Genomic DNA, 27,131 nt, shown 5'->3' on the forward strand with positions numbered 1-27,131 from the left:
AACAGACACAATTCTATACCATCTTTTTTTTCAAATATATGTTGAATACTAGCTGTACCCATTGCACATCAATAATTTTGTTATCCTGAGTTTGTAAGGGTTCCTTTTTTTCAGCTAGTAATCGAAGTGAGATTTTGCCACCAGAGCAGCACTAACTAACCGCTTCTTCCTTGCATTTCAATGCATCACAGTGCCCACATTTTTTATTCATTCTCCCTCAGATGGCTTATCGATGATGAACGTAGTGAATTAATGGATCACAATGAAGTGCAGTCTCACTGAAAGCCTCCTACGTTCTACGAGTACATGCGAAGGCACGACGTGACTCCGTCTTTCGTACAGCATTTAAATGACGGTGTCGGTGTGAGTCTTGGCTCAAAGGGCTCTGAGCACTATGGGACTTAACTTCTGAGGTCATCAGTCCCCCAGAACATAGAACTACTTAAACCTAACTAACCTAAGGACATCACACACATCCATGACCGAGGCAGGATTCGAACCTGCGACCGTAGCGGTCGCGCGGTTCCGGACTGTAGCGCCTAGAACCGCTCGGCCACCCCGGCCGGCTGTGAGTCTTCAGGTGTCTCAGAAGCTACAGGAGGCGCGTAACACACAGCATCTAAAATGCGATGGTCTTGAGACTTTCCTGATGTCTCTCCAACTCTTAAGACCGCATGATGTTCTCCGCTAAGGTCCGGTGGATCTGAGAGTGATACGAGATCTGTTGTGTTCGAGTAACTTCCGCAGGTCGAGCTCTCTAAGAATTATGTGCTGAATCAGACTTACTTTTGCGACGGATACCGTTAAATAAGCAACATTAATAGGTCCTAATATGTTTCTTGAGGCTTTCCCGCTGTAATAGTTTTAAACACCGTTCTCGGGATTACCGGAGAATTTTATTGGCATATCTCTAGAATATTTCGCCGTAAAAACTGTCCGGCTTCGCCAGAGTGTATTAATTCTTTTTAAAATTCCAGAAAACACGCGCACGAGTAAACATGGGATTCGTACTGTCAAGGAATAATCTATAAGCACTCAGAGTCACCGACCTCCACGGAAGCGTCGTCTGCATCCCGCTCACGTATACCATGTTTACAAATAGTAAGTTCTCAAAAAGTTAAAACGAATTTTCGAAATAGCCTATTTTATTCCTCGGGGCTCAAGCCATACTCATACCACATTTCATATTAATCTACATCATACTCCGCAAGCCACATAATGGTGTGTGCCGGGGGGACTTTCGGTACTACTATCTGATCTCTCCAACCCTGTTCCACTCACGAATAGTGCGTGGGAAGAATGATTGTTGGTAAGCCTCTGTATTGGCTCTAGTTCCTCGAATTTTCTTCTCGTGGTCAATACGCGATTTGTATGTGTGTGTGTGTGTGTGTGTGTGGGGGGGGGGGGGGGGGGAGTAATATGTTGTCTGACTCCTCCTGAAAAATGCTGTCCCGAAATTTCAATAGCAAATCTCTCCGTGATGCACTAAACCTCTCTTGTAGCGTCTGCCAATGGAATTTGTTTAGCATCTCCGTAACGCTCTCTCGCCAGCTAAACGATCCCGTGAAGAAACGCGCCGCTCTTCGTTGGATCTTCTCTATCTCCTCTGTCAGTCCTACCTGATAGGGATCCCAGATAGATGAACAATACTAAAGAATCGGGCGAACAAGCGCCTTATAAGCAACTTCTTTCTTGGATGAGATACATTTCCTTAAGATTCTTCCGATTAATCTGAGTCTGGTGTCTGCTTTTCCTACTATCTGTTTTATGTGGTCATTCCAGTTAAGGTCGCTCTGGATAGTTACGCCTAGATATTTTACGGCAGACGCTGTCTCCAGCTGTTTGTCATCAATAGTGTAGCTGTACAGTAGTGGATTTCTTTTCCTATGAACGCGCAACATGTTACATTTATTTACGTTCAGGGTCAGGTCAACTGTCAGAGTCTGCACCATTCCTCAATTCTCTGCACGTCGTTCTGCAAATTCTTGCTATCTTCTGGCGTTGCTAATTTGATGTAAACAACTGCAACATCTGCGAATAGTCTTAAAGAGCGTGAGACGCTTTCTACTAGATCACTTATATATCCTGTAAACAGCAACGGTGCTATCACGCTTCCCTGTGGTACTCCGGATATTACTTTTGTTGTGGACTGGCAAGACAGCCAAGCCACTAGGAGGAAGCCGAAAGGCACGCGTTTAAGCTCACGCAGGCTGGCCTGAGGTCTCGAACAGTTAAAGGAGTTGAGTCTAGTAAAAAAAGTGCGGAGCTTCTGGAATACTTAACTTTAATCCATAATTGGTGAACATCGCTCTTGACGGTACATGTTTTATAGCATCAATAGTGACTGGTAATGGCGCCTTGCTAGGTCGTAGCAAATGACGTAGCTGAAGGTTATGCTAACTATCGTCTCGGCAAATGAGAGCGTAATTTGTCAGTGAACCATCGCTAGCAAAGTCGGCTGAACAACTGGGGCGAGTGCTAGGAAGACTCTCTAGACCTGCCGTGTGGCGGCGCTCGGTCTGCAATCACTGATAGTGGCGACACGCGGGTCCGACGTATACTAACGGACCGCGGCCGATTTAAAGGCTACCACCTAGCAAGTGTGGTGTCTGGCGGTGACACCACAACTTTAACATCTGTCGATTTAGTTCCGTCAAGAGTGACGTGTTGAGTTCCACCTGCAATAAAATCTTGAATCCAGTTGCAGGTTTGCTCCGATACCTCGTCAGCTAGTATTTTTTTCATTAAACAGCAATGGGGGATGGTGGCAAATGTCTCACTGAAAGCAAGGAACACGGCATCAATCTGAACTCCGTTGTCCACTGCGCTGTGGATGTCATGGAGGAACAGAGCGAGCTGAATTTCGCAGGATCTCTGTTTGCGGAACCCATGTTGATTTCCGCAAAGGTGTCGTTCATTTTCCAAGGACGTCATAGAGCATAAAACATGTTCCACACTTCTACAACAGATTGACGTCAACGATATAGGTTTATAATTGTGTGCATATGCGTTACGGCCTTTCTTAGAAACGGGAATGACGTGTGCTTTTTTCCAGTCGTTAGGTACCTTTCGTTGCTCAAGCGATCTACGATAAATTACTGATAGAAGGGGAGCAAGTTCTTTCACACAATTTTTATAGAATCTTATAGGTAAATCATCTGGTCCTGAAACCTTTCCACTACTAAGCAACTGTAGCTGGTTTTCAATTCCGCGATCGATTATCTCAATATCTGCCATTTCGACGTTCGCACGACGATTTAAAGGAGGGACAGTGTTACGTTCTTCCACGGTGAAACAACTTCGGAAGGCCGAATTCAGTATTTCGGCCTTCTCTCTGTTATCTTCCGTTTCCGTGCCTGTGTGGTCGCCTGAGAGAATGAATAGATGATTTTGAACCATTTACTGACTTTACATACGACCAAAATCTCTTCGCGTTTTACTGAGATCGTTTGACAGCGTCTTACTTTCAGAATCATTGAACACTTTTCTCGTTCTACGATAATGACCGAAGCAGAAGAAACGAATTGAAATTTGTGCTGCGGCCGGGACTCGAACCCGAGTCTTCTTGCTTGCTAGGCAGAAATGCTAACCATTACACCACCACAACACTTTCGTTAACACTGCTGCACGAACTACCCAGGTTGAGTGCCCTCCACAACACAAACTTCCCTTACATTTAATTATAAGATATAAGCTTCTCTCATTGCTCTCCTTACTCTCATTTTAGCTTCGTTCAGCTTTTGTTTGTCAGCTAGGATTTTACTTCTCTTGAACTTGAGATGAAGTGTTCTTTGTTTACGTAGCGCTTTCTAACGCGGCTATAGCATGGTAGATCTTTCCCATCCCTAAAAACAATGTCACACGATTCCCTATTCTGGCACCAATTTTGATGGCATAAATCTTCCAATTTGTACCTGGCAAGTTGAAGTCACCTCCTATTACAACGGCATGATCAGGAAAATTACTAATGATATTCTGCAAGTTCTGTCTGAAGCGCTCTGTAACTACAGATCCTGACGCAGGTGGTCTATAAACGCATCCGATTACCATTTTTGACCTTTCTTTGATACTCAATTTCACCCAGATTAATTCACATTCGAAATGCGTGTTAACCTCGCTAGATTTTATCGAATTCTTTTACTGCAATAAACACGCCGCCACCATTGGCGACTAACCTCTCCTTACAATAAACATTCCGGTCTGGACTTAGGTTTTCGTTCTTTGACGTCTGGCTTCAACCAGATTTCTTTTCCTAATACTATCTGTGCATTATAACGTTCAGTAAGCGATACTAATTTTGGGATCTTTCCTTGGATGTTCCTGCAGTTTACTAAAATCACATTGTTTTCTATCTCTGATCTGCGAGGACCAAGATTCTCTGAGGTCGCTTTGGCTGATTTAACAGGCAAATCATCTTTGCTCCCAAGAGAGGGGTTCTCGAACCTAAAAAAGCCCCATGTGCACGCCACACCTATTCCGCTACACTAGTAGCCGCTTCCTGCGTGTAGTGCACGCCTTACCTATGAAGCGAAACCCTACAATTCTGCACCCGATAGCAGAGGTCGAGAAACTCGCATCCTATACCGTTGCAGAGCCGTCTGAACCTCTGGTTTAGACCTTCCACTCTGCTCCAAACCAGAGGACCACCATCAACCCCGGGTACGATGCTACAAATAGACAGCTTAGTCTGCACCTCGTGTGCGTTGCTGGTTGCCTTCACCAAATCAGCCAGCCGCCGAAAGGCGCCGAGGATGGCCTCAGAACCCAAGCGGCAGGCGTCATTCGGGCCGACATGTGCCACTACACGCAGCCGGTTGCACCCAGTGCACTCGATAGCCGCCGGCAGGGCCTCCTCCACATCACGGATGAAACTTCCCGGCAAACATACCGAATGCACACTGGAATTGTTTCCCGCCTTGCCTACAATTTCCGTGAGGGGCTCCATCACCCTCCTAACATTGGAGCTCCCAATGACTAGCATACCCTCCCTCTGTACTTGTCCGGACTGGACAGGAAAATCGACCGCTGGCCTAACAGGAGAGGTATCCAGTGCTGGCTCGGAGTTATCATCAGCACTGGGAAGCACCGATACTGCTCCCTCTTCCGCCTTCCGCCCAGTGACACGCGAACCCACTACTGTCTGCCACCCACTTTGGAGTGAGGAAGGACCGGTCAAATGTTGCGTATCGGAAGCCGCTGCGACGTCCGGGTCACCAGGGGATTCCAGTCGCACCAAAGGTGTCGCAGGTCTCGTCACTGGCGCCCCAACGTCCCTGCAGCTTCGAGCATTAGCTAGAAGCATGTCGACGGTAGCCAACGCAGATTCCAGCTGTAATTTCATCAAAATCGATTTCGCCGTTTAGTCGTGAAAACGTGACAGATTTACTTCCGTTTTTATAATATTGGAACTGATATTATAGTGTGTAATATGAATCAAACAAGTAAAGGATTGCATAGGCATTGTATTAATTCCGTTGAACTGTATTATGTAGAAAAAACCAAACAACAAAAGCATTTTCAGAAATATGATCAAGATCAAAAGTGAAGACTACATCTAAACACACTCTACATCTACATGGATACTCTGCAAATCACATTTAAGTACCTGGCAGAGGGTTCATCGAACCACCTTCACAATTCTCTATTATTCCAATTTCGCGTAGTGTGCGGAAAGAATGAACGCCTATATCTTTCCGTGCGAGCTCTGATTTCCCTTATTTTATAGCGGTGATCGTTCCTCCCTATGTAGGTCGGTGTCAACAAAATATTTTCGCATTCGGAAGAGAAAACTGGTGATTGGAATTTCATGAGGAGATTCCGTCGCAACGAAAAACGCCTTTTTTTAATGATGTCCATACCAAATCCTGTATCATTTCTGTGACACTCTCTCCGATATCTCGCGATAATACAAAACTTGATGCCTTTCTTTGAACTTTTTCTATGTGCTCCGCGAGTCCTATCTGGTAAGGATCCCACACCGCGCAGCAGTATTCTAAAAGAGGACGGACAAGCGTAGTGTAGACAGTCTCCTTAGTAAGTCTGTTACATTTTCTAAGTGTCCTGCCTATAAAACGCAGTCTTTGGTTAGCCTTCCCCACAAAATTTTCTTTGTGTTCCTTCCAAATTTCATATTAAGTTGTTCGTAATTGTAATACCTAGGTATTTAGTTGAATTTACGGCTTTTAGATTAGACTGATTTATCGTGTAACTGAAGTTTAACCAGTTCCTTTTAGCAGTCATGTGGATGACTTCACACTTTTCGTTATTAACGGTCAACTGCCACTTTTCGCACCATTCAGATAACTTTTCTAAATCGTTTTGCAGTTTGTTTTGATCTTCTGATGACTTTATTAGTCGATAAACGACAGCGTCATCTGCAAACAACAGAAGACCGGCTGCACGAATTGTCTCCCAAATCGTTTATATAGATAAGGAACAGCAACGGGCCTATAACACTACCTTGGGGAACGCCAGAAATCACTTCTGTTTTACTCGATGACTTTTCGTCAGTTACTACAAACTGTAACCTCTGACAGGAAATCACAAATCCACTCACATAACTGAGACGATATTCCATAAGCACGCAATTTCACTACGAGCCGCTGGCGTGGTACCTTGTCAAAAGCCTTCCGTAAATCCAGAAATACGGAATCGATCTGAAATCCCTTGTCAATAGCACACAACACTTCATGTGAATAAATAGCTAGTTGTGTTTCACAGGAACGATGTTTTCTAAACCCACTTTGACTGTGTGTCAATAGACCGTTTTCTTCGAGGTAATTCATAATGTTCGAACACAATATGTTCCAAAATCCTGCTGCATGTCGATGTTAATGATATGCGCCTGTAATTTAGTGGAATACTCGTACTACCTTTCTTGAATATTGGTGTGATCTGTGCAACTTTCCAGTCTTTGGGTACGGATCTTTCGTCGAGCGAACGGTTTTATATGATTCTTAAGTATGGAGCTAATGCATCAGCATACTCCAAAAGAAACCTAACTGGTATACAGTGTGGACCAGAAGACTTGTTTTAATGAAGTGATTTATCCTACTCCGAGGATATTTACTTCTACGTTACTCGTGTGGGCAGCTGTTCTCGATTCGAATTCTGGAATACTTAGTTCGTCATATTTTGTGAAGGCATTTCGGAAGGCTGTGTTTAGTAATTCTGCTTTGGCAGTACTGTCGTCGATAGTATCTCCATTGCTATCGCGCAGAGAAGGCATTGATTGTTTCTTGCCGCTAACATATTTCACATACAACCAGAATCTCTTTGGACTTTCTGCCAGGTTTCGAGACAAAGTTTCGTTTTGGAAACTGTTATAAGTATCTCGCATTGAAGTCCGCGCTAAATTTCGAGCTTCTGTAAAAGATAGCCAATCTTGGGGATTTTGCGTCTGTTTAAATTTGGCATGTTTGTTTCGTTGTTCTTGCAACAGTGTGCTAACCCGTTTTGTGTGCCAAGGAGGTTCAGCTCCGTCGTTTGTTAATTTATTTGGAATAAATCTCTCAATTGCTGCCGATTCTATTTCTTTGAATTTAAGCCACATCTGGTCTACACTTATATTATTAATTTGGAATGAGTGGAGACTGTCTCTCAGGAAGGCTTCAAGTGAATTTTTATCTGTTTTTTGAATAAGTACATTTCTCGCTTATATGTCGAGGATTTGGGGATTACAATATTCAGTCTCGCTACGACAACCCTGTGTTCACTAATCCCTGAATCGGTTTTGATGCTCGTTGTGTACTCAGGATTATTTGTTGCTAACAGGTCAAGTGTGTTTTCACAACCGTTTACTATTCGCGCGGGTTCATGAACTAACTGCTCGAAATAATTTTCAGAGAATGCCTTTAGCACAATTTCAGATGATATTTTAGCGTACCTCCGGAATTAAACATGTATTTTCGCCAACATATAGAGGGTAAATTAAAGTCACCACCAACTATTATCGTATGAATCGGGTACGTGTTTGAGATCAAAGTCAAGTTTTCTTTGGACCTTTCAGCAACTGTATCATCTGGATTGGGAGGTCGGTAAAAGGCCAATTATTATTTTATTCCGGTTGCCAACAATGACCTCTTCCCATACTAACTCACAGGAAGTGTCTACCCAATTTCACGACAAGTTAAACTACTTCTGACAGCAACAAACACGCCACCGCCAACCGTGTTTAGCCTATCCTTTCGGAACACCGTTAGGTTCTTCGCAAAAATTTCGGCTGAACTTATATCTGGCTTTAGCCGGCTTTCAGTGCCTGTAACGATTTGAGCATCAGTGCTTTCCATTAGCGCTTGGAGCTCTGGTACTTTCCTAACACAGCTACGACAATTTACCACTGTTATACCAATGGTTCCTGTATCTACATTCTTCCCGTGTTCAGTCTTCACCATTTGTGAATGAAGCCCTTCTTGTGTTTTCCCGAGACCCTCTGACCGAAAAAACAGCTCAAGCCCACACCAGACTAAATAAGTATTCCAAACACTAAATATTTTTCCATAATTCGCGTAATATTCCTCAGATAAATATCTTGTACTATACCCTTTCCAGTGTAGCCTATGTCCTTCCTTGGCATTCAAGTAATATCCAAACCAAATTTCTTCAAAATCGATTAAGCGGTTTACTCGTGAAAAAGTAGCGGACAGACTTATTTTTCCGTTTATAATATTAGTATGAATTACATCGAAAGGTTTGCATATAATATTTTCAGTTCATAAACACAATGCTACCATACGCACTGTTACATATATACATCCACTCTACACATTGTAGTCAGACAGCGGGACCAGCTTTTTGTGTGTATGCCTCGTACATATTTGCTACATGCGATAATAATCACCTCAGCTGTGAAAACTGCCATTTCTCTAATCACAACATGAACAGATTCAGGGTATTATTCGATTGCTTTTGAAGGTCGTCCAATTTGCTTTTCATCTACAAAATATGATCGTGTGCCATTGTTGGCCGGGAAGCCCCACCCGAGGAAGTTCGGCCGCCGAGGTGCAAGTCTTATTTAATGTGACGTCTCTTTGGGCGACTTCCGTGTCGGTGATGGTGGATGATGATGAGGGCAACACAACACCCAGTCCACGAGGGGAGAAGATCTCCAACGTGGTCTGGAATCGAACCCAGGACCGCCGCATAGTAGGCAACGCGTTTCCACTCAGCTGAGCAGGTGGACTTTCATGTACAATTTTCTCTTATACTGATTTGCATATTGACACCCGTCTGAGAAAAGTATGTGCATTTTCTGTCCATTCTCCGTATATTCACTAATTTCTATTACTAACGATGACTTTACAAGACTAGAAACAACAATTTTCTGGCCAAACATCATGCACAGCGATCGTTTTGATGATTTCATCTTCACGAAATCTCGCAATGGCACCGCAGTCCCCTCTGTGGTACACGGTATAGTGTGATGAGAAAAAATATCTTTCCGATGCGTTATAAAATTGTTTCACTCAGTTCAGTACCTAACAAATGCTGCAAGATTCATGTAAGCTCTACAGGTACGTCAGCTGGCTCAGTTCAAAATATTCAGCAATTATAAACAAAATAACAACTTGGGTGTGATGACCATGTATTCGTAATTTATTCGTGACTGAGATCAGGCGCAATAGTCATGTAAAAGGTGCAACGGTCATGTAAAACAGTTTTTTAAGGATTAGTATAAACGCGCATGACTGTGTAACGGCCCAGTCCGTTAAGCACAGCAAAAATTAACAGGGTTTTAAGACTACAAAAAAACAGAAAGCTGAGAAGCTGCTTACAAACTCTCAACAGAACGAGACAGAATGGCTGAAATATTGTTCACGGCTGTTTTGGAGAAAGCCTGATATACTACTTTGAGGAACGCCATTCCCTTAGATGAAAGATTCTGAAAATGCGTCGCTGACACGGAAGTAGATGAAATATACTCCAAAAAAGCTCTTCAAAACGGATGATACAAATGTTTAGCAATACAATGGTTTTGTAGCGATACCTCACAGACGTCTGGAGTGTGTCTCACAAAACGTTCCTCACAAAGGTGAGCAGAGAATTGTTTCGTTGCAGAACCCGAGTGTACTGACGCTGGGAATGCGCTTTAAAAAGCCTGAAAACTGTGCAGTAGCTTACAATTTGCAAATAAAGACATAATCTCAGTGGAGATCTCCGTAACTTAACGTTTCAAAGAGTTTATATCACAGACCCATTCATAATTTTATAAAATAAACTGTTTGCAACAGTCAGTTTTATGATGAAGTAAAGAGCGTAAAACGACACATTTCCTTTCTATAGATCGTATGATAGCTTTTATGAAATCATTAAAATTTGTCGCGAGTGTGGCTCAAGTCCTAGTAGAGGTGTTGTGAGTTATTTGTGATCCAGCCAGCCAGATACCAGACGCCTTGCAGAGAGCTGAAGTTTGCGAATATCCAAAGTACTTCGCATAGTTGGCAGTAAGTTGATGATAAACGTTGTTCAGTTCTTGTATTATATTGTGCGTCAGGGCCAACAATGTCGGAGCTGCCGCGGCAATTACAGTGACGTTGTGATCAACCCAGGTACGCACTCTTGTTGGTAGCCATCTCTAGATCTGTCTTCTCTGATCTGCATGGTTTGTAATAGAACTCCAAAACCTTTCCCCTCTGGAAGACACAGACAACGGGAAGCTTCACAAGCAAAAATGACTCCAGTTGGGTGGTACGTGGGTGTCGAGTGTTGGAACATCATCCTAACCCTCAAATGCTATGCGTGGAAATGTCAGGATAGTAGGATGACTAGTTCCCAGGCCCCATGGGAAACAATTACTGCATTGTCTAATGGCTAGCTTACGTGGAGAACCATCTAGGTTGTGGGTGTCAACTGTAGGATGCCTCGCTTGTGGCAAATCTTGTATCAGTGAATCACTTTTGCATCTGAAAGTAAAGTTAGTGGTGCAAAACGCTTGTGAACAGATGCCAGGGCTAACTACGGCCAAGGCAACATACCTGAATGTATCTGCGGTAGAGCGTATGCTAATGTAATAGGCACACGTAACGGAATACTCACTTGTAGGTTATTCCTGAATAAAACAGCACAGCTATTGATTTTGACTAGCTCTAGCCGTCGGTAGGAGGTTTTACGCGTCATAATTGACACAGAACTAAAATAACTGCCCACCAGAGATGAATCTTGTAGATTAAAATATATAATTTTTTGTAATTAGCACATAAAACTATAATGTAACTGTGCTTGCGCAAATTTTATGATTTACAGGAGACCACATGTAAATTGTTACCTGAGAGAGAAAATGTTTTGAATATTTTTGTATATATAAACTCACGAGAAAAGCGTCAATGGAAAAAGCTGACGGTTCTAGGCGCTTCAGACTGGAACCGCGCGGCCGCTACGGTCGCAGGTTCGAATCCTGCCTCGGGCATGGATGTGTGTGATGTCCTTAGGTTAGTTAGGTTTAAGTAGTTCTAGTTATAGGGGACTGACGACCTCAGATGTTAAGTCCCATAGTGCTCAGAGCCATTTGAAAAAGCTGAGAAGTCTTAGTAGTGTAACTGAGTAATAGAAACGTTGACATACGAACTGGTGGGAAGATGGACTGGAAATAAGGGCGAAATGGTATGGTAGTGGTGGCTGTGTGATGTGAGGTCTGAGAAACACTTCATGATACAGTTATTAATTAAGAGCTAAAGTTATTAAAGAAAAAAAAACACAAACGTAAGAGGACATAAACTCCTGTGGCACACCACGAATTCTATCCTTATGCCAACCTCCTCATCTCGGAGAACCACTTGTACCCTACATCCTCAATTATTTGTTGGGTGTGTTCCAATCTCTGTCTTCTTTTACAGTTTTTGCTATCTAACACTCCCTCTAGTACAATGGAAATTATTCCTTGATGTCTTCATACGTCGTATCATTCTGTCCCTACCTGTCATAGAAATGCCAAAATTAAGTACGTGTTCAATTGTGAATTGTAATATAGCATACATCTTACTTAAGTTATGTAGAAGATTATTTATTTCGTCCTTTCCACTCTGTATAGTATTTACATGTCGTCAGTGTAAAAAATAAATTTACTTCGGATTTTCATTGAAAAAAAAAAGATTCAATATGATTCATAAATATATCAGCTACCATTCCACTTAGCGAATTGCCCATAGGCAACCCATCCTTGTGGCAATATACCTTATTGTTGAACGGAAAGCAGTTAAATTCTAGTACATTTTCAAGCAAATCAGTGAAGTCTTCTAGTTCTCAAGTATTCACCGTCTTATCCTTCAACAAATTGGGTTTAATAATATTTATTGTTTCTTTAACTGGAATGTTAGTGTAGAGGTTGTTAATGTCCAATGATAGAAACCTTGCATCGTAAAATGTCAATATTAAAATTCTCCTGGGCTATTTTTAATATGGAAATAATTTTCATTGGAGGATACTGTCTTTAAAATTTTATTCACTTTTTGTTTAGTAAATAAGACTTACAGTCAATGTTGTTGTCAATAGATCAGATAGGGGTATCCTGTTTATGTAATTTAGGTTGGGCTTTCAGCATGGGTAATAGCAGATTCATCACTTTCAAATACCTAAGCTTTTTCTTTGGTAAAAACAAATAATTACTGTCATCAGCTAGTTTACTAATTTTAGCTTGGTAGGATCCTTAGTACCCTCACATATATCATCTTCATTAACGAGATCGAAAGTTTTGCTAATGTGCTTATCTTCTCTAGTAGGGAAAAGTGGGTCTTGATTAGGTACTATAAATTGTCTAACTGTTAGTTTATTATTTATGAGTTTTAAGGCTTGGGGATCTTCACTAGATTTTTGTTTATTTTCTCATTTTCAATAAATTGCGTAGTTTGCAGAGCAATTTTGAACTGTTCCAATCTACCAAGTGTAGCCATTTTTGTGACAGTCTTTAATTGTGCAATAATACATCTTACATTAATCGATTTAAGTCAGGTGCAATATTATATTTGAGACTTGTATACATTAATTCAGTTGGATTACTTGCAATTCGTCACTCGTGGATAAAAATATATGTATGCTACTTATATTATCATAACTGCTTTGTTATTATTATTACACCGAGAATTAGTTTTCTTCAGATGGTATCTTTTGTTACATCCTGTTGTGTGATTATCTTATCTATGGAAGTGAGGACCACAGTAAAAAATCAAAGGTGAAAGTTGATTGCTCAGAAGCAAATGAAAATCATACATTTCGTAAGTCAGATGTTCTTTTAACTTGTATACCTTTTTAATTTCGCGTTTAATCCAATACAAGCATTTGTAATTCTCAGTGACAGGTAAAACAGCCACCAGGACGCATTAGTGCTGTTTGTGTTTAGTGTTGGTACCAAGTCTGGTAGTGATGTGAAGAATGTCAAACTTGGAGTGATCTCTTTGAAGGGCAAGACGATGTTGCATATTTATTTGAAATAAAGTTATCAGCGTATTACAAGGCTTGAAAGGGTCCTCATTATGAGTCTCCGACTGTCCAGCTAATTGAATTGTGCAATATGTATTGTGGCGTATTCAAGTGGGACAGTGATCTGATGTTGGACTGCATGGGAATGGGATAGGAGGTGTACTCGTTGTCAAGATTCTGTTTAACCAAGTGTGGTCATCACAGGAGAGGATTGACATATTGTGTACTAAACACATTTTAACTCTTTCACGTCTGTGCTTGTCTTTCAGTAACAATCAATGGACTCCCTGTAGAATCCTGGTCATCCCAAGCCATTGGTAAGAACCTAGAACCAGTCTGACTAGGGAATTACCGTCCTACGTGCTGGCTTCCCTGCAACTTCCTCGTCATCCCATAACACTGTTCGCAGAATAGAAGCGGCCTGACTAGAGAATTACTGCCCCATGTGTAGGCTTCCCTTTGCTGTCATGAGTGGGGAGCTTGGACTGGTCATGAGCAGTGTTGTGTTGTCTTCAGCGATGAGTAGTGGTTCTGCGTACCTAAGATGATCATTGTACAGTGGAGACCTGAGGTGAGATACCATACTTAAAATGTTTTGGAGAGGCACAGCAGTGTTACTCCTGGCATCGTAGAGTGGGGAGCCACCAGGTATGAGCTGAGGGCATGACTGGCCGTGATTGATGGACATTTGGTGACACAGTGGTACGGCACTGAGATCCTGCGTCGTTATGTGTGCCTCTAGGGTTTTTAGTGTCGTGGTTCCATTATTCAACAAACCACTCCTCATCCACAATGGGCGCATGTTTCTATGAATGGTCCACTGAGGTATTCCCATCGCCAACTACAGCCCCAGATCTATTCCCAATAAAAGGTGTGAGACCAACACAATTCAACTGTCTCTGTGACAGTATGTAGGACATTAAATACTAGTTATAGCAGTAGTGGGCCATCTTGCGTCAACAGAGAATAGAAGGGCTCTATGACACCAGTCCTAATAGAATCATTACATTTATCCAGCTCAGATGCTCATAACGTCATAGCGATAGGTGTTGCTCATACTGCCAAGTCCTTTGTAAATTTGACACGAGTTTGTAATTATCGAAGTAGCGTACTGACTCTCAACTTGCGAAGCTTCATTGTGTTTTCTTCTCCTCTTCTGGATGCTTCACTTTTCGTCGGGCAGTGTATTTTCGAGGGGGTACCCAAAAAGATCCAGAATAGCATTGCCGTGGGCGGAGCCTGCGTAGTACGGATTTCTGCAACTAGGAGTGTATAGTACAACTCATTAATAGTTCAGTACCGCCTGTGTTGTCGACCTGGCTTGTTCTGTTCATCTGGAGTGATGATTGTTTTGTTAGCGCAGTTTTAGTCTTGTTTCGTTTTTATAATGGCAGTTTTAAGTCGGGCAGTAGTAGCCGACCGAGACAGACGCAGCAACTGGGAAATAACCGATTTTGTGATATTTACGAGTTCCTAACTAGGAACGAATTTTATTATATCATCTGTGTGCTCCAATAGTTTAATTTCTTGTGTTTCTGCATCTAAATTTAATATCTAATTGCCTCAGTTTTCGTTTTCGTCGGAAACTAACCCGCTTTTGTGCCGTATTAAAAGTTCCTAATCAGGGGCAAATTATTTAGTTTCACCTGAGTGCTTCGGTGGTTAGGTATTTGAATATATGCGAATTACTAGACACAGTTCGTGTGTTTTCGTCAGGGTCCACAGTAGAGTTGCGCAGCACGTGCCGATAGTCCGTTTATCTGCATTGTTTAGTTTTCCATGGTCTTTAGTACGGACAGGGACTGCAATTGTTGTGTGCGGATGCGAGCAGAGTTGGTGACACTTCTCTCTCAGCTTCCGGCTGTGATGGCTTCGGTCACACAGCTTGAGGCTGCATTGGATGGGCACCACTGTTGTGGGCCGGCCAAGGGGATCCAAAGAACGTCCAGCACGTGCGAGTCCTCCGATCGGTCCTCACCGGTGGCCAACCCAGTTACTTCTCGCACTAAGGCAGACCCCTCACCTGTGGTCGAGTGGGAGGTCGCCCCAGGGCGAAGCAGGCGACCAAAGACTTCCCAGGGGGCTGCACTTAAGACCTCCCCGGTTTGTCTCACAAACAAGTTCCAGGTGCTGTTTGTGGCTGATACTGTCGCTGAGCCAGGTGTTGTCGCCTGTCCTGTTTCAGAGGAAACCACTCAGCCTGCAAGATCCTGGCAATCACAGAAGGTGGGGTTACTGGTAGTTGGGAGCTCCAACGTTAGTCGCGTTATGGAGCCCCTTAGGGACTTGGCTGACAAGAGGGGTAAGAAAACCAATGTGCACTCCGTGTGCATACCGGGTGGAGTCATACCAGATGTGGAAAGGGTCCTCCCAGATATCATGAAGAGCACAGGGTGCAGCCAACTGCAGGTGGTTGCTCACGTCGGTACCAATATGTGTCACTATGGATCAGAAGAGATTCTCTATGGTTTCGAGCGGCTAACAGAAGTGGTAAAGGCTGCCAGGCATGCTTACAAGATGGAAACAGAGCTGACGATTTGCAGCATAGTCGACAGGACCGATTGCGGACCTCTGGTAAAGAGCCGAGTGGAGGGTCTGAATTAGAGGCATAGACGGTTCTGTGACCATGTTGGCTGCAGATTCTTCGACTTGCGCCAAAGAGTGGTTGGGTTTCGGGTTCCGCTGAACAGGTCAGGTGTCCACTATGCGCAGGAGGCTGCTACACGGGTAGCTGGGGCTGTGTGGCGTGGACTGGGTGGTTTTTTTTTAGGTTAGAGGGTCCGCGGGAACTAAGCTGTGGATCAGCAGCAGCAACTGCAAGAAGAACATTAATTTCCCCCTCTTCTGTCGTCACTTGTTTCCTTCTGTTACGTTGGCTGGGTGTTACACTACCACCTCCACGTAACTGGTTGAAGAGGTTGTTAAATAATTGCCGAGATGGTTGACGTCTATTGGATTATCTTGCTGCATACAACGTACAAGAACGAACTGCGTTCTTCTAACACTCTCCTTACACTATGAGCATGTTGTTTTTTTCTACATTCTTAAATTTCGTCGTGCACTCAAGAGTTACTGTATGGACTGTGACACACTAACTGACTAGTAAGATGCAATGCATTCAAGGAACACACAAGAATATTGTAAGCAAACATAGCATCGTACATTGCAACGACGTAAATTGAATTGCAGAAACAAGTAACGGTGTCCAAATTTTTCAAAATACGATATCTCGTAAAGGGCTCTCATTAGAATACTGCAAACAACACACTGACGTTCTAATTTAGCCTACTTTAATTTGTTAATGTCAATAGGCATTAATCCATTTAAAAAGTGTATATTTGCACATAAATAAACTTTCTAAGTATTACTACAATCTGTTTTATCGGCCTCCGACTACCAATCCACAAGAGTGAAAACCGGCAACTAGCTTCAATGCAACTCAAATCAAATGAATTAGAGAATATTATGACACTAAAAAATGAGATGTGTCATTCAAGCAATTGACTGTCGTGTATCAAAAGACCGTGAAGGGATGTTACAATCTGATGGCCTCTCGCCGTTGAGGATATCTGCTCATGCCTCACAGTGCTGCTCTGGCGTGTACCTTGGTAGCCTAATATTTTTTTAACGTGGTTGTTGATGTGACTACTGTGGCTAGAGCTGGTTTTTCTGGTGCCGTGTGACACCCTGTCTGTCAACGAAAATGTACATTCTCTGGCCATGGGTGGCCTCCATCACAGCTGGAGCCCACTACATCGACCTACCAAACGTACAGGACCAAATTTCATCACCCATCCTCAAACAAGAGGTGCTTGGCGTGTGTAATGGAGTGGAGTAGGTGCAGTAAGATTCTCTTCTTTCATTAAGTGTCGCCGATGGGCTTTTTCGTTTATTGGGATTGTGTGATATGTGCTTTAGAATAGGTAAAACGTTGCTTCTGTGTTTCCTTCCCCACCTTCCCTAGGGAAATATTCAGCTTATGCTTGAATGTGTCCTCTCTCACTATTATCCATTACTCTGTGGGTGGAGTGTTATCGAAGTAACATTTTGATATCATTGCCAGTGCAAAACTCATTGAACTAACGTGATGTTAGCTGTTGACGGTTGTTATTTACAGTTGTATGTGGAAATCCTTCACTTATGAAAATCCATACTATAGTTTACATCAAGGTGTCAGATGTGATAGATGACAGAAAATTAGACACCACTAAGCATAAAAATTACCGAGATGGTCACACTGTCCAAATGAGTAGTTTGGTATGGACCATGAACTGATTTTTTTTCGGTCATGCTGGCTGATGTTCACATTTAGAACATAAGCATCCAGTACTTTCTATCTCTTGCACGCAGCCAACGTTAAATACGTCGCCTAACAGACTATTCCATAGGGGTCATTTCCACCAGCTTGTGTGTAGAAGTGATACCAGTTCCTGCAGAATGTCTAACTAATGCTGTTCTGGATTTGATGGCAGTGTCAACAATCCGTTAACTTAATACATCACAGAATTCACAGTCTTAGTATGTTTGTTATATTTGAACGGATACCTGATTTCAACTTTACAGCAACCATCAGATCTACAAGAAGAAAATATAAATCATGGTGTTTCCGATTTTATGTAATATGAACATAAACCAATTACATACAAATGACAACTTTATAAGTAAACAATGTAGAGGACAGAATTTTTAACTGAACTGACTTAAAATGTGCATGAGATTTAAATAATTACTATCATTTAGAAATCTTGGCACTTGCAGGTGCGCTGGTGACAGATCTTAAAAAAAAAGTACATAGAATATTTAAATGTCAGAATGGAAAGTCAAAAATGTGAACTAAGCTGATGTAAAAAGTGCAATGCAGTGACTAACTTTTGAACTTGAAAGAGTGGGAATTACTTACATATGAATATTAACTGTTGTGTTAAAAGTAGTAGCAGTTATGTAAAATATGCCTGAAAGCACAAACACAGATATGTTGAACTGGATGGTCAAGGTGACCTCAGCGGTTATCTTGCTATTCAGGCAGTCCTTCTACATGCAGGAACCTTAGAAAAGGCTGGGGTGCAGGAGAACCTTTATTTTTCAGTGTAGGGAGGCCACTAGTTTGTACTGATATTGGTGGATCATATTGATGTTGTCACTGGCCAGCAGTCCATTGAATAAGAAAAGAGGGTCACAAAACATTATATAGAAACTACCACAATTAAGTCTGTTGTAACAAGTCTTTATAATTGTCAATTGTGATGATAAAATTCATGTTGTTCACTAAGGGAGTTGATTCTACGAACTTTTCAGGTTGGCGTAGATTTCAGTTATTGATTTTTCTTCCAATACATTACACAGAGTGTCTTTCTGCTCATGAGCTGACTGGATACTGGTTACTGAATACTGGTCATTGAATACCAGTGGTGATGTGTTCACGATATTGTGTTATCAACATGATTGTACAAATATTCATTGTGGTGTGTAATGAAGTTTATGCAAGTTTGGCAGAAATGAACTTTATCACAACAACCACAGATTTGTTTATACGCTACAGAACTTTAATATTATAATTTTTGGCATACTATACTGTATATTCAACTTTAAAACCTACTTTTTATCGTGTGTATGAGAACCCATTGACCTATTTTGTCTGAAACATGTCTGTTATATCATTGAAGCATATACTTCCTTCTCTTCTTCGAGCACTCTTTTTTTCTTTTTTTTTTTTTTTTTTTACTGGTAACCCATTTCATAGATGCCATTGGAGATTTAGTGTAAATACATTCTTTATCATCTTATACAATTTATAGAAAATACTCATGAAATAATTAGTATTGTCAACAACATGTTGCAAAGTTAAGAATTCTTAGAGAATGGCTCTAAACTAGGCTATCTTGGTTTAGCTGTGGGTGAGTCTACCTTGCATTAATAACTACGTTAGTAATAGTTGTATCTCATGGGTAGCAAATTTATATTTTTCATTGCATTTACTTATCACCAAGTCAAGGAAATTTATTTGGATGTGTGTTTCGATATTGACATTAAACATGTCATTAGGTTGTGTTGAAGATATCGTTTCTTCCACTTTTCTAATTTCTTCTGCATTACCTCCTTACAGTAAGATACAGTGGTCATTGTGTCTATAATAACAGATGATTCTTTGTTGTGTAAACATTATCATATTGAATTTATAAACGTTGTAAGGCTTTCGATATATTCTCAGTATTCACTTTTCTGTGGTGTGTTACATTATCTTTGATGGCATTTATGAATTTGTGTACTGGATGGTTTGTGTGATATTTCGCAATTTCAAGCAATGTCAAGCAAGATTCATTTGTAATCCTTGTTTCTTATCTACAGTTGGTTAATTTGTGGCATATTTTTACAGTGTAGGACTGATGGAAAGTGTACAAGCTGTGGAGATACTTATGATTCTCTTTGCAATTGTAAGATGCCTGGACATTGATACTGTTCATTATGGGATGAGTTGACCTTCCATCTTCATGAAATTTAATTTCAGCCCGTAAGAAGGGAGCCCGTTGGTTCATTGTTCAAAATGTCCTATTTTTCCTCATCAGAAAATAAGAAAAAGAACACCAGACAATCAAGATTTTTAGATATCGAAAACAAATATGAAAAAAGGGTGCACATAACAAACACGAACGAGTGCACTACATCTTATACATTCAACTGCATACGAATAAGTGCATATCACAAATATGACGCGAAAAAGAGCGAAGGTAGAATATGACTGATGACTAGCAAGTGGGAATTGTCAGACGAATCATGAAGAACATATGTTTGATAGTATAAAATTACTCGAAATAACAGATAATGATCTACTGAACTTTAATGCTCTTTCACGTGTCGTACACAACTGATGGTAATTAACACTTCACTGTCAAATTTGTTAGCTTTTCAGTTGTGACCGAGCTGAGTGTTCGTTTTAAAATATTTTGTTATACGTTGTTACCAAAACATAGACCGCTCCCTAGTGTTTTCCTAATGTGCTTCTAGAATTGCCTAAGTTTCTTCAGCTCGAAAATTTCGACGACATTGTGATACAAAATAAGAACAGCAGAGTAGGTAACATAATTGTGATGTACAACAACATGGAAACTCTGAATCCGCCTTGATGCAAAACACTTTTTGTTACTTGTTCACTTATTTACTCCCCAAACTAGTTCCAGCGACAAATATCACCTTCATCGGTGCGTTCTTTAAATCTAAAACATGCAGAAAATATCATAGTTAATAAAACACTGTAACATATTATTAAATTTGCACTGTTTGTTTTTAAATATTGTTTTCTGAAGATACTTTCTTACTACTAGAACACACCAAAACTGGATCCACAACACCACCGCAATCCCAACTGTATAAGGCTGACGTACGTAAGTTCACATTTTAGTATTTGTTTACCAACAGTCGCTCACACAGTTGCAGATGACGTGAGGTATGTCGAGAAAAACAGCAACAGAAAAAGTACTGAAAATATGCCGCAAACAGCGACAACAATTCTTAAAACCATATTGTATTGTACAGTAAATAAAGTAGTAATAAAATATCCACAAAAAACAATAGTTAAGACACAAACAGTGCATATGTAATAATGTGTTAAGTGTTTTATTAACCTTGCTATTTTCTGCATGTTTTAGATTTAAAGAACCCACTGATGATGGCGATATTTGTCGCTGAAACTAGTTTGGGGAATAAATAAGTAAATAAATAACAAAAAGTGTTTTGCATCAAGACGGATTCACAATTCTCGTATTATTGTTTTTCTATGCTAGCACGGACCAAATGGAAGAATTCCAAGATAAAGTTACCAGTTGTGATGTGGCTTTACGTATGACTTATGAGAGCCTTGATCATTAGTGTTGAACTAACGGTTCCTGAAGATAACAGCTCATTTTTACTTCCTACAGTGTACGCCAAATGAGAGTTTTATTACTATTTTTTTTGTTTCATTGCAACAGTTCAGCAACGATTTGCGTTTTTTGGAGCCGACTGATGCGCTCGTGAGGCGAGTGACGGAAATGACAGAGCTGCCCGTCTTCTACTATGAGTTTGATTACCGTGGAAAGAATGTAAACGTCACTCAATGGGGTAAGTACTGAGAACGGTGCGCAAACAATTTGATGAATACAAAACTCAGTATTCTAATATATATTTAGAAAATCGTGGTACCTTTTTCTAACTTCTGACGGTTTAAACTTAAGACCACGTGTTGGTGTTTTTCATACGTTTTGTCCATATAGCAGTCATACCAACGTACAAATGAACCACACAACGGAATAAAGGGAACCAGCATGATTGTCAGTATGCGAATATATAAGAGCACCACACAAAAAATTAGTCACCCCAGTGCCACGCGGAGATGAATCGTTGCGCCTTTACAGGTGGCGCAGCTTTCGCGTCACATGCTCAACCGCGTATGCACTGTCTCTACGTGAGCACAGGGCAGTAGCGATCAGTGGGACATTTACGTTCCATGATGCAATAATTTACCAACAGCCGTATGTATTGTAGAAATTTATTTTATGAACTTCTATGTGCTACCAGTTTCGGCATTACATTGATGCCATCTTCAGGTCCCACACGTCATAGTCTTAAAATCGATATACACGGAAGGGGCCATATAACTGTATCCGTGAATCAAATCGTTATGCAACAGCTCTTGATGGCCAGGCGACACAGACTCTGTGTCGCTGGGCCACCAAGAGCTGAAGTACATGCTAGCCGTTGTCCCACGGTCAATAATGGATCAATGAAGATTTATGTTTCAAGTGAACTATGTACGTAAATATGGACAAATTAAAGACGTGACAGAGTGACAAAAAGGGGCAACTGTGTTTGGTTGCGCCCGTGGCCATATGGTGTGTGAGGTTGCTGGATTTTCTTGAGTTATGCGGCGGACTGTCCAGCATATCCACAAACAGTGGTTTAGCTCACGTGGCCACGAAACACGACATCAGAATTGTGAGAGTGTAAAAATCCTGACTGAGAGGGACTGGAGACGCGTTTCGCGGCCTGTGAATCAAAATCGCTTCAAAACCCGATAGGAATGCTGTAGGCCGTGAATGAAGGTCCATCCCAAGCTGTTAGTGAAATTTTAGCGATAGAACATTGGGATGGGAACTGCATGTAATCTCACAAGAGGCCATTGATACACTTGTTTTCAAGACGACACAACGACGTTCATAGGGCTGGAAGAGAATGTAACCAGTTTTCTGAACACTCCCTCACCCTATTACATATCGAATGGTCTGCAAAATCACCTGATCTGTCCGTGGGACATTTCTGAACAGAGGGTCAAACGCCGCCATCATCATCATCATCATCATCATCATCATCATAATCCCCCCAATCTGGGAGAACTGCTTAATGAAATCCTCAGCTTGTGGCTTGACCTGAACTGAACGTACCTATACAGTCTTCTGGACTCAGTTCCTAACCGAATCCAGGCGATTGTCAAGTTCAAGGGAGCAATTACCCGATATTAGATGATGCTTGTAATGCTTACTTTTTTGTCAGGTGAGCTTAACAGTCATGAAATACAAAGCAATAGAGAGGCTATGGTGCTAAGCCCGCCAACAAAGGACTTGTTTTTACACCAGCGGAGGAGTACTGCATTGCCACCTCCCACGTGAGATCTGCCGGTCCCCTTCCCTCCCCCCCCCCCCCACCCTTCCGGGGATAGTTCTCCACAGACAAAGAATTTTCTGCGACTCTGCGACTCTCCCTCCTTCCTGGACCGAGCGCCAACAGACAAAGGATTTTCCCCCACCCTCTTAACTGCTCTGGTGCAGACAATGATGTACTCATTCCCGTCCAAGACGCCCAGGTGTCAGAAGGTTCTATGTTTAACTTTTCGTTTAAAACAATAACAAGCGATTACACCGGTACTGCCTCCGCTGCTCCATGATTCGCGCAAAAATTCGCGTGTAAGAAATTGTGAGATTGCTGGGGAATTCGGTCGCGGGCGCAAGTCTTTTTAGTTGACGCCACTTGGGAGACGTGCTTGTCGATATGATGAGGACAACACACACATCTTGTCTCGAAAGGAGAAAATCCTCGCCCTCGACGGGAAATGAAACCGGTGCCTCGAGGTCAAAAGGCAGCAACGTTAACCACAAGACCACGAGCTGCTGACGTCAGGTCGTTGATAACGAATTAGAAGTTAAAATTACCTTACTGAAGTGTTTAATTTGATATTTTACATTTTTCAATCGAAATCATAGTCTCATACGTCGCTTGTGTCGACATTGCATTCAGAAGTGTCGCTGTCGGTTGTTCACTGGAAAACGGTTCAAAAAGCTGATTCTTTACCTCAGATAGCATCTAATCTTATCTTTTTCAATTGTCATTTTCTGAACTCTCGAGATGACTGGTCCCGCAGATGTCAGAAGCCGATGGAATAAGACCTGTATCGTTTTTTCACGGGAATATTTGCGTGTAAAATCTCTGTAACGCCGGTTATCCTTATTCAGAGCTTCCTGAGCATTTTTAGATAGCGGACCAATCAGCAACGGAGCAGCTTCGATTATGGTATAACCGTGCGTCAAAACTATGTGGGCTGATGTCGGCATCGATCGCTATTGCAGAATATTGTGAATCCGGTGATGCTGGCACCTGACTTTCGAGAAATACATAGTTTTTGCAGATTTCTTGATATGTATGTTTTAGTTCTAGAGTTCTCTGTACAAAATTGGAATAGTTCTGCGGCATTTCTAGAAAACAAATTACTATGCGAAATTTTGATCCTGTAAAAAAGATATTTGGCCTTTTGCGAAAAAAAAATATGGTCACAGTTCCGAATATAACCCCCAAGAATTCTGCAGAAAACCCTAATGACACTGTTTTTTTGTACATAACATTTTATAAGATAATTGCAATAACGAGGGACCCATTTTTACAGTGTGGCCATGTATTTAGCCTGTTGGTTTTAAACTATGCATACAGCTTTTCTGTTGCTGGATACACAATGTCCAATACGCCAGATTTAGATACACAGCAATGTGCCCTAGAGTCTATCGTCTCCTCCGAGAAGTCCAATGTCCAATGTTTGGTTGCTTTACATCGATTTTTGGAGTAAATGCTGATTTCTTTGTATTCCCCACTTGTAGCCAGGTATTTTTTTTTTTTTTAGAACTGATCGTTTTTATAGTCTTCCTTCACAGCAATTGGGTCTTTTTTTGCCAAATACTTCAGTTTACGTCTTTTTGACTTTCATTCACAGTTTTATTTTATGTTTTTGTGCATAATGTATCATGTAAGATAAATTATGTATGTTTTCAGCCCTAAATCTCGATTCCAGTTATTTTTTTTTACTGTACCCTTTTCTACTAAATGACACCAGCTGATACAATCTATGATGCCTGCTGCTTTGTTTTAATAAGCTCCAATACAGTCAGTTTGGTTTTGCATCAGCAGCTGCTACTAGTCTACACTCATAATGCTAATTCCTAACAAATGTAAATACTTTTTGCTTCTGCTCCACTTAACCACGCTAGTGAATTGAGGCAGTCGATTTCAGATATCTACAATACCTTCTCCCCCCCATGAACCATGGACCTTGCCGTTGGTGGGGAGGCTTGCGTGCCTCAGCGATACAGATAGCCGTACCGTAGGTGCAACCACAACGGAGGAGTATCTGTTGAGAGGCCAGACAAACGTGTGGTTCCTGAAGAGGGGCAGCAGCCTTTTCAGTAGTTGCAAGGGCAACAGTCTGGATGATTGACTGATCTGGCCTTGTAACAATAACCAAAACGGCCTTGCTGTGCTGGTACTGCGAACGGCTGAAAGCAAGGGGAAACTACAGCCGTAATTCTTCCCGAGGGCATGCAGCTTTACTGTATGATTACATGATGATGGCGTCCTCTTGGGTAAAATATTCCGGAGGTAAAATAGTCCCCCATTCGGATCTCCGGGCGGGGACTACTCAAGAGGATGTCGTTATCAGGAGAAAGAAAACTGGCGTTCTACGGATCGGAGCGTGGAATGTCAGATCCCTTAATCGGGCAGGTAGGTTAGAAAATTTAAAAAGGGAAATGGATAGGTTGAAGTTAGATATAGTGGGAATTAGTGAAGTTCGGTGGCAGGAGGAACAAGACTTCTGGTCAGGTGACTACAGGGTTATAAACACAAAATCAAATAGGGGTAATGCAGGAGTAGGTTTAATAATGAATAGGAAAATAGGAATGCGGGTAAGCTACTACAAACAGCATAGTGAACGCATTATTGTGGCCAAGATAGATACGAAGCCCACGCCTACTACAGTAGTACAAGTTTATATGCCAACTAGCTCTGCAGATGACGAAGAAATTGAAGAAATGTATGATGAAATAAAAGAAATTATTCAGATTGTGAAGGGAGATGAAAATTTAATAGTCATGGGTGACTGGAATTCGAGTGTAGGAAAAGGGAGAGAAGGAAACATAGTACGTGAATATGGATTGGGGGACAGAAATGAAAGAGGAAGCCGCCTGGTCGAATTTTGCACAGAGCACAACATAATCATAACTAACACTTGGTTTAAGAATCATGAAAGAAGGTTGTATACATGGAAGAACCCTGGCGATACTAAAAGGTATCAGATAGATTATATAATGGTAAGACAGAGATTTAGGAACCAGGTTTTAAATTGTAAGGCATTTCCAGGGGCAGATGTGGACTCTGACCACAATCTATTGGTTATGACCTGTAGATTAAAACTGAAGAAACTGCAAAAAGGTGGGAATTTAAGGAGATGGGACCTGGATAAACTAAAAGAACCAGAGGTTGTACAGAGATTCAGGGAGAGCATAAGGGAGCAATTGACAGGAATGGGGGAAATAAATACAGTAGAAGAAGAATGGGTAGCTTTGAGGGATGAAGTAGTGAAGGCAGCAGAGGATCAAGTAGGTAAAAAGACGAGGGCTAGTAGAAATCCTTGGGTAACAGAAGAAATATTGAATTTAATTGATGAAAGGAGAAAATATAAAAATGCAGTAAGTGAAACAGGCAAAAAGGAATACGACTTGTATGAATATCAAGACCTCAGATGGAAACCCAGTTCTAAGCAAAGAAGGGAAAGCAGAAAGGTGGAAGGAGTATATAGAGGGTCTATACAAGGGCGATGTACTTGAGGACAATATTATGGAAATGGAAGAGGATGTAGATGAAGATGAAATGGGAGATATGATACTGCGTGAAGAGTTTGACAGAGCACTGAAAGACCTGAGTCGAAACAAGGCCCCCGGAGTAGACAATATTCCATTGGAACTACTGACGGCCGTGGGAGAGCCAGTCCTGACAAAACTCTACCATCTGGTGAGCAAGATGTATGAAACAGGCGAAATACCCACAGACTTCAAGAAGAATATAATAATTCCAATCCCAAAGAAAGCAGGTGTTGACAGATGTGAAAATTACCGAACTATCAGCTTAATAAGTCACAGCTGCAAAATACTAACACGAATTCTTTACAGACGAATGGAAAAACTAGTAGAAGCCAACCTCGGGGAAGATCAGTTTGGATTCCGTAGAAACACTGGAACACGTGAGGCAATACTGACCTTACGACTTATCTTAGAAGAAAGATTAAGGAAAGGCAAACCTACGTTTCTAGCATTTGTAGACTTAGAGAAAGCTTTTGACAATGTTGACTGGAATACTCTCTTTCAAATTCTAAAGGTGTCAGGGGTAAAATACAGGGAGCGAAAGGCTATTTACAATTTGTACAGAAACCAGAT

General features: G+C 41.5%; 1 protein-coding gene and 1 non-coding gene across 2 annotated transcripts in view; one reads left to right on the forward strand and one right to left on the reverse strand.

Moving 5' to 3' along the window:
* The window catches only part of LOC124788741 (cholinesterase-like), a 75,263-nt gene that overhangs the window by 29,905 nt on the left and 18,227 nt on the right, over positions 1–27,131 (forward strand). Inside the window, exon 7 of the mRNA XM_047256023.1 lies at positions 21,375–21,504. Within this exon, the coding sequence (XP_047111979.1) occupies positions 21,375–21,504 (130 nt within the window). The remainder of the gene's footprint in view (positions 1–21,374; positions 21,505–27,131) is intronic.
* Trnaa-agc lies at positions 3,535–3,607 on the reverse strand. The gene has a single exon. It is a non-coding gene; the product is annotated as a tRNA-Ala (tRNA).

This window comes from Schistocerca piceifrons, chromosome 3 (assembly GCF_021461385.2).
Source record: "Schistocerca piceifrons isolate TAMUIC-IGC-003096 chromosome 3, iqSchPice1.1, whole genome shotgun sequence".
NCBI classification, from domain to species: Eukaryota; Metazoa; Arthropoda; class Insecta; order Orthoptera; family Acrididae; genus Schistocerca; species Schistocerca piceifrons.